Consider the following 13,317-nt stretch of genomic DNA (forward strand, 5'->3'; position numbering starts at 1 on the left):
ACTCTGTAAGGACAAGTAGGATCTTTGACATAATAGATAGTTATTTAGATTACTAGTAAGAAATGCAGACATCTCAAATCTTCTCCAGGGCAGAAAACGTCATTTCTCACAGATTCTATGACTTGTTATTTTGTTTCTAAAAAACATATATATATTCTATATATATCCATGTGATCACAGGGAACATTACATAATTATTGTGCTAATCAAATAAAAAACAAGTGAACACAAATATTTTAATAAAGATCTTAATGCCTAAGTACTCTTTACAACCCCTTCCCAAAAATACATGTCTGATGGAGTCAGAGAAGATAAAGGGAATAATAATAATAATAACAACAACAACAATAAGTAAGGATAGTATAGTCAGCTTTGTTATTCTGGAAAATTCTCTCACTACGTGACTTTTTGTACTTTTCCTCTTTCCATTTGTCAGCTTCAGTAGCATGGTGTCTGCATGTGCTGCTTCTCTCCAGGGAGTCTGTGCAGCAAGAAATTCGTGTGAAATAATAGCATGTAATGATTCTAGTTACAGCAGTTAATAACTCGTTAAGCAGCATTTCCCTCAAATGGCTGTTTTCATTGCCCCAAAGCAACCTCCTCCATCTCAAATCAATTCTTTGCTCCTTTTAGATGATGCTCTGACTTCCTCCCAAAATCTCTGCTCCAATCCTGTATCACACAAGGCAATCCTACAATGATGCCCTTTTAAAGCACCCGAGGATCTGCTTTAAGAAGACATTGTAAGGTTGTCATGTGTTTCCCGAGAACAGGAAAGAGGGTAGGAGGAGAAGAGAGAAGAAGGAAATCCGAAAAGAAAGAAAGACTGCAGCGCCCCAGAAGGCAGCCTGTGACCCAGGTGGGGAGGCGCCCAGTGAGCCAGGAGTTAAAGGCCCCGCGCAGCCTTGGAGGAAAGTTGCGAACACTGGCCAAGGAGTCCGCGCTCCGGCCCACTTCCCACTCCCCACCCACAGAGCTAGCTGGGGTTGGTGAGGGCAGTGAGCACGCAAGACAAGCGGAGGCTGACGTGGAATGAGCTGCCAGGTAGCTCAGCGCCGGCAGAGGCAACACGCAGTCTGCAGCCAGGATCTGGACTCAACATTCTTCCCAATTCGCTCCGCGTGATTTTAACCTCCGCGAATCATAGTCCCTCTCTCCAAAGCCAGTTCTCCAGAGCTAGCAGCAGGATGCTAGCAGCGCTGTGCCCAGGGCTCAGAGACAGAGCCTGGGAATAAATTTTCTTTTAGGACTTTCTGGCTACTGGCTACACTGATGTGACTTACCCCTTTGGAATGATGGGGATCTTTATGGCATATGTTGGATTTGTTTTCTTTTCTGTTTTACATATACAGCAAGGACTTTCTTCCCAAGGTAAGCTAATGCTCATTGGCAAATACGTGTGTGTGTGTGTGTGTGTGTGTGTGTGTGTGTGTGTGTGTGTACACGCGCACGCGTGCGCGCTTTTGTGTGCAGCGTTCTTTACATTCAAAGAATGGTCAGACAGAGATTCTTAGCAAGTCTCAATTTACACCGCATGAAGGGTGCCTTTTTTTTCCTTTTAAGTTTATTACATTTTAGGCAAGCTAGGTTAAAAACATTTTAGTTGGTGCTTAGTGATAGAGTGGGTCCTTGAATGACCACAGTTGTGTGTGTGTGTGTGTGTGTGTGTGTGTGTGTGTTTTCTGTGTCCATGCACAGGATCACCACTCATGCATGCATAATTATCGCAAACCAACAGCTGAGGATGGAGGACTCTGCCTGGCTAGTTCTCCTTTTCTTCAGACTAGACAGGATAGGTTCAGGAGTTTCCCTTGTCTGAGTCACTGTGACTTTGTTTGCATATTTATTTTTCAAAGGACATAGTCTTCTGAGGACCTGGAAAAAAATGATAGACTTGCATTGCAAAATTAATCAGCAGCTCTGCCAGAACCCAGTTGTTTGGAATTTAGCAGCCTGCAGTGCTCTTTTCAGTGCCTTCAACAGATCACACTGCTGCTGCCAAAAGACTGCATCACCTTAGCACGCAAATAACCAGGCTTCCTTCCCCAGAAAAGTCCTTTCAGACTAGTGTACCAGCTATGCATCCTTTTAAAACTGTACAGATACAGGTCTGGTGCAGTGGAGATCATTTTGGGATTTCATATCATTTTGAAAAGATACAGTGTAATGCTGGAGGGGGAGGATTGGGTAAAGTGTATTCACCCCCCATCCACCATTTAGCCCCTCTGTTCTCTCATCTCTCCCAAAGTGGGCATCTTGTCCATCAACCCCTTTAGCCAAAGACTGTTCTAACACTATGTTTTGCAAACTCTCGGTGCTTTGTAAAGCATCCCTTACAAAAGAAAAAAAACATGGAGCTAAAGAAACATCTTTGAGAAAAAGGATATTTTATTTATGTAAATTTCACCATATGTCTATGAAATCTTGTGAGCTAGAAGTGGCAAGATAAATAAAGAAAAATTGAGAAGAAATATGTAATGACTTCAAAATAATCTATCATCTATACCGAAACTGGAAATGAGACCCTTGCAATTTAAGATTAGTGGTTTGAGAGGAACAAATATGAAGGTTAATTTTCAAATAGAAATCTACAGTCAAGAAAGTGTTCAGGTTGATCCTGATGTAGGCTTCAAAATTACAACTGTTGGTAACTATTTGGATGTATCAGAAATGTGCATTTTGACAAATAATCATGATTCACTCTCTACTGCATGAAACACCCTGTTAGTCATAGCTTGTTTAGAAACTTAAGAAGCCTCATACATCACCTTGACAGACTGTCTAAATTTTACTGCACTGTATCCCTCAGTAAGTTTGGGAGAATACTGCAATCTGACAAAAGGTGTTTGGGTCTGGGAGCAGCTTGGCTAGCAGAGGGGGGAGTTATTGGCAAGCTCCTTAACCTTTCCATTATCTGGACTTGATCAACAACAAAGCGATTTAGGCCCTATGCCAAAAATAAGACAGGCACAGCAAAAGAACTGGGGGAGCTAGACAAAGTCAGGCTGTAAAAAAGGGGTTGGCTGTGCTGTTCTATTAGTACCCTTTCCCATCAAAAGCTGATGCAAAGAGCTTTCTCAAAGAAAGAGACCTTAACTACAGTGCTGTGGGCATTCCAAAAAGATGCATTTCTTTTTTCGCAGCAAAATTCACTGAGTTTCCTCGGAATGTGACAGCGGTTGAGGGCCAGAATGTGGAGATGTCCTGCGCTTTCCAGAGTGGCTCAGCCTCCGTGTATCTTGAGATCCAGTGGTGGTTTCTGTGGGGGCCAGAGGACCTGGACTCAGGGGCTGAGGTAGCAGGTGCACAGGTAATGGATGCTTTGCCTGGAATCTCCCCCCCCCACACCCGTACCTGTCCCTGCCCCACTTACTCTAAGTCCTCTGGGTATCCAGCTTGGATCAAGGTCCAAGCTGTGCCTAGGCGCCCTATGCACTCATGAAGTGAACTTGATGGCCATGAATGGCACGAGTGAAGTGGAGTTTCATGGTTACATTAAGTAAAGCTAGGGAATATGTCTAAAGCTGGAAGACCCTCTTTCTCTTGGTATTGATTCTTATTAATGTTTTCAGAAAGCCAATACAGCTCCAAAGACACCAAAGGTTCCTTTCCGGAACGAGGGGGCAGGAGGAGTAGCATTGTGTCAGGTCTCCATTTCCATCTGTCCATAGGTGTTCACTTCGGTTGCAGAAAAGAGTCTGGAGAGAGAAGGGGAAATTGAGGGGGAGGGAGAGAAGAGGAAACTATGGAATTGGGAGAGCGAGTGCACAAGAGCAGGAAGAGGAGAGAGGAGGGAAGGGAAGAGAGAAAAGAGAAGGAAGGAGGGGCACCAAGAAGGCAGTGGAGAGAGCAGGGGATCAGTGGAGAGCAAATGAGGGGGTGAGAGGTTGGGAAAGCAGAGAGGAGAGAGGAGGTGGAGAAGGGAATGGTAAGTGGGAAGTATAGAAGGAAAGAGAAAAAAGCAAGGTCACAGAAGAGGAAGCCTCAGTTGAGCCAAGGGAAAGGCAGTGAAGAAAAAAAAAATTGTGCCAGCGATCCCAAAAGAAGGGAGCTGGGGCCCTTCTGAGACCAGACTTCTACCCACTCCCTGGAGCCACCTGGCCTTACTTTCTCACTGCTCAGGGTGTTCATCTACCCTACATGGATCCAGAGCTGGAGTCAGAAGGGACCTGCCAAGACAGGGCTGCGCTTCAGCGCAGTAGCCACAAGCCCCGGGTTCCTTGGCGCGGTGGTGACTGACACCATCCAGCCCTGTGAGGGATGGACACAGGCAGAGAGGTAAAATCGGAGAGTAGCCCACATGCAGTTCTGGATGACCTTGGTTAGAATGTTTCTATAAGCACAAAAACCTATGTCTCCAGTGGCACTTTGCTTCGGCTCCCTGGACTCTCAGTTCAGGGAGTTGGAGGGTTTGGGAAGGGGCAGGGCACAAGAGCCTGGCCAGCTTGAGCTTTTGTGTCCTTGCACAGGTGGAGCTCTTACCTGAGAGAGACCTGGACAATGATGGCACCAAGATCAGTGTAAGTATCCATGGGGACAGGCCACAAACGCCTTAGCAGCCACCAGACAGGCCCATGGTGGGATTGTAAATGTTGAAAAACCCTTCAAGTTATGCATTGGTGACAGAAAAATTGAAACACATTTGGATGCAAATCATGAACGTATTTAACCTGTGAGCAGAAGATTATTTTGCCTGACAGAGGTTTTTTATATTGTAAAAAGTAAAAGTCTGCAATACTAGCATCCATTAAAAATTACAGAGACCATTACTCTTCAGTGGGAAGTAGGACACAAATCTTCCTAAGGAAAAAAAGAGCTACAGAATTCAACAGGATGCCAATGTCCAAAAGGAAACAATGTGCTTAAAATGTCTTTCATAACCTCCGTAAAAGATATGCATTGCTCCTGCCAGGGTTCAAAGTCCTATGATATGAATAAAAAAACCATAAGAGAGGAGGTTGACCTTTTGAGAATGCAGAGATGTATTTTTACTTTACCAGTCATTAGTTTTAATAATTTAATGTGAACTTTAAATTCAGCAAAACAAAACATGGCAATATTAATCCTTATTTCTATGATTTAATAAAGTCATATAGAACCATTAGGTATTAATAAGGTGAAATACACTATGTATATTATTACCTTTTTATTTTATTTTAGATTTTTCCAGTTGTTATTATTTGTTCATGCATGCACTTTCCTCCCCTTTTCAATTACCCCTTTAAGACTGTTAATTGTCATACATGTAGTTTCTAATTGCCACTTTCAGAAAGCTCTTCCTTTTTAAGAGCCTAAAAATTCAATTAGGCACACTCAAAGCTAAAATTTCTTTTGAAACTATTACAACACAAAAAATAGTATTAAGATTGGATTTCCAACACTCTTAGAAGTGTAAAATTATAATGTAGTATAAAATTATAATGTAAAAATAAGATTAAGTCCTGTCTTCTAAATCTACAGTCTCAGCATAGGGAAAATTATTGACTGCAATATATTATTGTAAGATAAGAACTGATTTCTTTTCATAAACATACTGACTGTTTTAACAGCTCAATTTCAGTTCTTATGTTACAAAAAATGTTACTTTCATGCAATGAGAGAAAAGCATGACTTATAAGAGCAGTTGTAAAAAATACATTATTTTAAATTATCTTACTTTTTATATCACATAATTGGAGAGACTGAAAGTTGAACATTCACCTTTCATCATTAAATACAGCCATTTTGCCAATATATCAATAACCAAAAACAGCCTTATGGGGCCCTGGCCCACGGATAAGTAGATGTTGTATGTTTTCAAGTAGTAACTAACTCATATTTGAGCCTCTAGTGGGATTTTGGAGGCAATGAATCACAAGGAAGGAGACTGCCCATCCTTCTCCTGCAGAATAGTTACTATACTTGCCTTTGGGATTGCAGTGCACCTTCTTACCTTGAGGCCACCAGAGCTCCCGTGTATAACCATAAACACAATTGCCAGAATTTTGATCTGTGCTGGTGGCACTCCATAAAATCTAGTGAGCTGAAAAGTGTCCTAAAGTAAGTGGAAAATATCATTTTACCTATCATATAACTTTGAACACGTGTCCTAGATCAGTAATTAACTAAAATTTCTCTTGGTAATTTTATAAACTGGTAGTATTGGTCCCAGTAAAAACTGACTTAATAGTTATACTTTATTACATTTGGGAGTATTGTGAAAAAAAAATACATACACACCCCCTTTTCCTGGTGATTCTGACATTCAGCTGCAAAGTACTGCCCCCAGCCCCTTAAGCATCATTTTAGTGATCTCTAAAAAAACAGGATGAATCCGAAAATCTCTGTAGATGTTCATTGAAATGAAAAATAAACAACCTAAATTTAAAAAAAAAACAACAAAACAGGATGATGTCAATAATTTAAACATTGTGACTACATCAAAGTTTGCTAGGAGAGTTCACTGAGAACATACTTGGTAATATTTACTTCTATAATCTTTATAGTTGTTATATTTAATTTTGCATTTATAAATTCATACATTGGAATTTAAAATTATTCATTAATATCTATAAAACATATATATTTATATACACAATTAATACTTCTCACATTATCCTAACAATTTATACCCATGTTATATGTGATGATCAGTAGCAAAACTTAACTTCTTCACTTTTTTCTTTATCTTTAAAATCATACCAACTATTAAATGTTATACACCAACTTTCAACAACTAATAATACATGATGTATATAAAATGTAACTGTTCTAATAAAGAGAGAGAGAGAGAGATTATCTATAACTATTAATCTGGGATAAAGATTTGCAGAAGGAATCAGAGAACAAATTTCAATTTTTCAAATAAAACTGGTGTTTTAGTTTATCATAAAGTCTTCATGATAGTAGGTGTAAGACTTTCAGGCACAGATTTCAAGTGATAATAATACGGCCATTCCAGGATCATACACAAGATTTCACCAGAAAAGTTGAGGACAATCTCTAATACCCAGTGTTATTTTGTTAATGCCTTTAGGAATCTTCTTAATGTGCAGATAAAGGTGCATCCTCACCTGGACTCTGTTGTAGCAAACAAAATTATTTCATGATCTTTTAAAATTCAAGAGCTTATTTTTAATACAAGGTGAAGAAAAGTGGCAAACTTCTACTTGATCTCAGTCTGTGTTTAATTCAACTGAATATACAAGGTAGAAACTGGCTCCAAAATTAGGAAAGGACAGTTAATGTTGGACCCTGGGAAAGGGCTGATTGATTCTAGAGCTGGGTTGATTAGATCCAGATTCTGTGAACCCAGCTGTGAGTAGAATGAGATAAATAAGACCTTCTGATTTTACTGTTGAGAAAATGAAAATCTTGCTCTTTATACTGGTTGTAAGGCCATTCAAAACTAAGCCAGACCCATGTCATGTGTTACACAGGTTTTCTTGGTTGGAATCTTAATAGAGGAAGTTCTGGTCTTGCCCTTAGTGATTTGTACTGCTAACCCAAAGGTTGTACCTTTCCAACCATCACTCTAAAAGAGAATGGTGGACAATCTTCAGCTCTACAATTTATACTTTCAGAAACATGCTGGAGGGTCAGCTATGGGTCACTTTTGATGAGTTTCAGTTTGACTCTTCACAGAAGAGAATCATTTCTCCTTTTCCCCCATGACACCTGATGTCAAGTGCAAGTCTTGTAGACCCATGAGATCATTAAGATCATCAGTTTTCAAACATTAGCAAACTCCACGAAAAGAATGTGTACAAAGTAATTTTATGTAGTATTCTATTTTATTTTACCTGTTATCTTTCAGACAGTGAAAGTTCAAGGCAATGACATTTCCCACAAGCTTCAGATTTCCAAAGTAAGAAAAAAGGATGAAGGCTTATATGAATGCAGAGTGACTGATGCTAACTATGGAGAGCTTCAGGAACACAAGGCCCAGGCCTATCTGAAAGTTGAAACCAACAGTCACGCAAGGAGAATGCAGGCCTTTGAGGCTTCTCCCATGTGGCTGCAAGACATGAAGCCTCGCAGGAATGCCTCTGCAGCTGCTCCCAGCAGCATCCACAGCTCTGCCAATCAGCAGCAGGTGCAATCCACTGCCAGCCCTCAAGCAGTAGCCAAAATCCCCAAACAAAGTCCACAATCAGGTATGGAAACTCATTTTGAGCCTTTCATTTTACACTCACAAACCCTCCACAGGAAGACCGACCTGACAGAGTAGACAGATATCTATCTGACAGATTTTAAAATTAAAGACCTAGTAGAGTTTCAATTATGAGCTTTTCAACTATGCAGACCTGAGGCTGGCTCTCACAGAAGGTGTGAGATTGCCACATTAGTCACTGGCAGTGCCTCAAACCCAGGGGACATAAGAGCTGGACTCTTTCCTTTCCCCTCTGTATGTATACATTATCCGTACAATAAATCTTGTAGTGTTGGTTACATTATAAATGCATGTTCATTTTCTCTACAGATTTATGAATCAATAATGACCTCAATTATGAGACTTATGCTTAATCAAAATGTAAATCCAAGAGATACACCATCTTACCTCAATTTCCAGTGGCCCAAAGCTTTCACAGAACTATTCTCCAACGGTTTTTATTTTGAAGGAGAAACTTCAGCTGCATGTGCTGAAAGTGCTGATTATAGTGGGAGAAAGTGAGGAGGGATAGAGGCAAAGATAAGGCAACCCCTGTAAATGTGCCCCTGATGCCAATTTAGAAGCTTAGTCACACATTTCCTAAGTCAGCTGTGCAAGTTAAAGCTATTCTGAATAGCATTAATTTATGCAATAATTCAGCCAATGGTAACTCATTGAAATTTTAACCTTGGTGTGGGATAAATGTCTTCTTTATATAAGCAATACTCTACATGACCTCATTGATGTTCAGTGTGTGTATGTGCTTGTGTGTGTGTATGTGTGTGTTTCCAAGTACTTGACATTAAGATTATAGGACATAAGGAGCACAAAAATATTATACTTCTCTTTATTTAAAGTTTTCATCTTTACATTCTAACATTGAAAAGTTATTTATATCACTTTATATAAGTATACAATATACAATAGAAAAATCACATTATTACTCAAGATCTCTTCAGTCAGTAAAGAAACATCGTATCACTTTATCATTTGATTCCTGAGTGATTTGTGTGTAGACACACACAGAAACACACATCTATAAATCTTACTTGTAAACAATGTTTTGAAAATATCAGGGAATGCTTGTTGTTGTTGTTATGTGCCGTTGAGTCGCTTGCAACTCATAGCGACCCTATGCACAAGAGCCCTAAACGCTGTTCTATCCTGTGCCAACATCACCATCTCAAACACACTTCTACCGCCCCAATCACAGAATTGAACCATCTCATAGAGGGTCTTCCTCTCCTGGACTGTCGCTCCACTCTCCCAAACATGATGTCCCCCTCCAAGAACTAGTCCTTCCTTGAAACATGCCCACAGTATGTCAGACAAAGCTTCAGAATCCTAGTCTCCAAGAAGCAGTCTGGCTTCACCTTCTCCAGGACAAACCCGTTTGTTCTCCTAGCAGTCCATGGTATATTCAACACTCTTCTCCAGCACCACAGCTCAAAGACATCAATTAGCTTTCTATCATCCCTAGTCACTGTCCAACTCTCCAATGCATAGCAAGCAATTGCGAAGACTAGACCCTGGATCAGGTGCACCTTAGTCTCCAGCCTGACATCGTTGCTCTTCAGTACTCTCGAGAGGTCCCTCACAGCCGACATTCCCAATGCAATTTGTCTCTAGATTTCCTGGCTGTTGTTACCAAGAGTGTGGAATGTGGAGCCAAGGAAACTAAAACTATTAACTGTCTCAATCTCTTCACCCTCCATACTGATTCTGCCAATTGGCCCAGGAGTGAGAATCTTTGTCTTGATGTTGAGCTTCAATCCATATAGTATGCTGCAGTCCTTTATCTTCTGCTTCAGGTCCTCCTCAGTTTCAGCAAGTAGGATTGTGTCATCTGCATAACGTGGGTTGTTGATGACTCTTTCACCAATTCTGATGCCACATTCCTCCTCGTACAGCCCAGCGTCTTGGATGATTTGTTCTATTGAAAAGGTATGGAGACAAAATACATTCCTGATGGATCCCTTCTTGATTTTGAACCTTGTAGTGTCTCCTTGCTAGGAAACATTTTATATACCTCCAATATTGTCTGATTCCTGGTTAAGAATCTGGGGAGATCCAGTCTTTTCTATCACGTCATTTTCTTAATGAAATTTTTCTCTTTGTACTTCATGTATTTGGGTATGTGACTTATAAGGCATTTGGCTGGAATGCCCTTCTGCGATTTCACTGTCCTTCAAGTATAGGTAGTGAAGGCAATTCTCCCTGCTGTCTTGGTTCTATCCAACTGTGAATCTGATGAGTAGATGTCTTAGCCTTTTTGAAGTCCAGTTTTCATAGCTTTCTTTTACTATCCTCTTTATCATATCTTTGATTTCTCAGATTAAAGGTTAAAGTGATATAATCCAGAGTAAAGAATATGTTGATGCCTTAGATATAATTTCGGTAGTCATTATTTTCAGAAACTGAGTTCTGATATCATAACCCATAGTGAATTGAGCTACTAACTCTCTCTGGTGTTTCATATCCACGAGTAGTTCCATAGAAGAAAGAAAGGCAGTTTCCTCCTAGGAGATTTACAGCCTGTGAAAAATCCCCTGGAGAGTCAGCTATGAGTCAGGTTCTGGCTCCACAGCAATCAGTACTTAGTAAGGGTATTCGAAAAACATTTTTTAAGACATTACCCCATGATGCTAGATACTATGTGCAAAACTACAGATTAGCCTTTGTAAATAATTTATGACTTAATTAGTAAGAACTCCCAATCATCGAAAATAAAATTGTTAACCTGCATAGAATATGCCAAGCTAAATAGCATAAATCCATTCTATAGAGTAATTTCTGACCGGCTTTTCCAAATGAAGAATTCTTATCGAAGAGTGAAATCCTCCTTTTTCAGAATTATTTTTCTTTGAGGCTTGTGTTAAATCACACATAAAGTTAGCGTCACTTTCTTAGTGTTGTGATTGGAACAAGATGGTAAACTTTCTGTATATTCTAGCAACTTTCAAGAGACAAAAAACTGCTCAGTTTTCACCAACATTCCTGCCCCACCATCACCACCACTCTTCCTCTCAGGTACAGAATTGTTTGGGTTTTGTTTGTTTGTTTTTCTCTGGAGTAAAAAAAAAAAAGTTTGTGTTTTTAAGTCTTGGGAAAATAAGTATAAATTTTATTCATCATGCATTGCTTTCTTTTTATTGAATCAAAGATGAGATATGGAGAAGACTTGATATTAAATCTCATTTCACAGGTCAACAGCTCTGCTAATCTTTTATCTGTGTGGCATTTGATACACGGAGTGTATCATAGTGATCTATGATAAAAAGTAATAATTATCTGAGTTACAAAAGGCACGTCTAGTTTACTTTTTGTTTTCTCCAAAACCATTGACTTGGTTATCTGGGTTAGTCAGTGAGTGTTTACTACTTCCTAATTCTTTCTAATCCTTTTGATATTTCTTTTTAACTTATTTTCATTTAATTCCAATTGCCAATCAATAATTACAGCTAAAATAATGAAGAAGAATTAAATGTGTGTGTGGGTTTCTTGTTGCCTATTCTTTCAAACCTTTTCTGTTTTTGTGTACCCATGACAAATATTGTTCTCATTTAAATTTGTTTTCTCATTTACCAAAAGCTTAGAAAAAGAGAGATACTAGCAGTGAGTGTTGTGTATTGGTAAAAAAGCACCTAATGTTAGAAGTGTATGAGATATTCAAGAAGAGTTCTGAGGAAAGAGAATTTTCTAGCTGCAAGACTCATGGAGTGCACCTGGAAGGAGAGACTATAGGGAGAAAGTGTTCATAAGATAGATATGAAGCTCTTTCACAGAGGAGAATGGCCTCAAGTGGATGTTGTAAATTGGGGATCTTTCCAGGATGAAGTTATTTAGTTCTTTCTTCACAGAGAGAAAAGATAGATATTTCCTTCATCTCTCCTCCAGTATGTTTTTATGCTGAATATACTAAACTGTTCTATGAGTTTCCTTCCATTTTGTTAAATATCAGTCAGCCATCTCCATAAATCATCTCTATTAGTTCTATTTAGTCCTATTAATGTTCCAATCTTTAGTCTGTCCTTTCTTTTCTAATCTTATATCATTATTGTCTCTCCACCCTAACTACAAATAAGCTATAACACACACACAACTGTGTTTGCAACTTCCTGCTATATCTCCCACTGCCACCATCCACTATCCTTAGATGTATCTGTGTGCTTGATATATCCATGATTATATTCCAACCCCCAGCAATCCTTTCTCTGAGCAATCCTGTGAGAAATTATCTCTTGTAAGTCACTGATGTCTCCTATACCTCCAGTTCAACACCTTCTTGTACCTCATTCATTTTAGTTTCTTTGTAGAATTTGTCCACTGATCACTCCTCTTCTTGATGCTTTACTCATCTTGTCTTATTAGGCTGTGTGTCTCTATTTATTTCTTATTAGCATCTTTCTCTGTCCTTTACTGGATTATTCTCCTAATTTGCTCTCCTAAATATAGTCCTTTTAGAATTCTCAACTCCCTGATCGCATATAGTTCTATAATCTTGACTTTCAACATTTCTGTGGAGTCCCCATACACATTTCTAATTCTTATTTCTTTATGAAAATTCAGGTTAGAGTTCACTGTTGACTCTAAAACATCTTAATCTTGTGAAACACGCAAATGTTTCACAAGTACTATGACAGAATAAATATGGCAGCTCATCAAGATGTAGAGTCTACTTTCTTCTCCTTGAAACTGAGTTGGCCAGTGGTTACTATGGCCAAACAAATATTACTCTGAGAAAAATGTTGATATGACAATTATAGGCCAAGTTTTTAAGTAGCCTGGCATCTTCAACTGTGGTATTTTGAAGGGTAACCACCGTACCAGAAAGACAAATAACTTGAGTCCATCATACTGAGTGAAACAAAGCAAGGCACCAGATAAGTGCTTCAGAAAGCCATCTTGGGCATCAAGGTTACCTCGTGCTGATATCTCCTTGGAGCCTGACTAACTCAAGCAAATATAATCAAGCTGAACCCAGATAATACAGAGAAATGTGAGAGATACTAACAAACTGTTGTTTTAAGGAACTATCTTTTGAAATAGTTTATTAGTCAGTTATAGATACCAGTAAGAAGTCCTGGTTGCAAAACCAATAAGCACCTGATTTTTAACCAAAAGGTTCTAACCTGCCCAGTAGATCTGAGGAAAAAAGAAGTGACAATCTACTCTCAGCCTAGAAA

General features: G+C 39.2%; 1 protein-coding gene across 1 annotated transcript in view; it reads left to right on the forward strand.

Moving 5' to 3' along the window:
* Positions 1 to 1,125: 1,125 nt before the first annotated feature.
* LOC102847022 (V-set and transmembrane domain-containing protein 2A-like) overlaps positions 1,126 to 13,317 on the forward strand; it is a 39,000-nt gene continuing 26,808 nt past the window's right edge. Inside the window, exons 1-4 of the mRNA XM_006900194.1 lie at positions 1,126 to 1,371; positions 3,144 to 3,310; positions 4,470 to 4,520; positions 7,796 to 8,135. Coding sequence (XP_006900256.1) covers positions 1,293 to 1,371; positions 3,144 to 3,310; positions 4,470 to 4,520; positions 7,796 to 8,135 — 637 coding nt within the window. The 5' untranslated portion in view covers positions 1,126 to 1,292. The remainder of the gene's footprint in view (positions 1,372 to 3,143; positions 3,311 to 4,469; positions 4,521 to 7,795; positions 8,136 to 13,317) is intronic.

The sequence above is a fragment of the Elephantulus edwardii genome, unplaced genomic scaffold (genome assembly GCF_000299155.1).
Source record: "Elephantulus edwardii isolate Elephantulus edwardi_28Jun2011 unplaced genomic scaffold, EleEdw1.0 scaffold00276, whole genome shotgun sequence".
Lineage (NCBI taxonomy): Eukaryota > Metazoa > Chordata > Mammalia > Macroscelidea > Macroscelididae > Elephantulus > Elephantulus edwardii.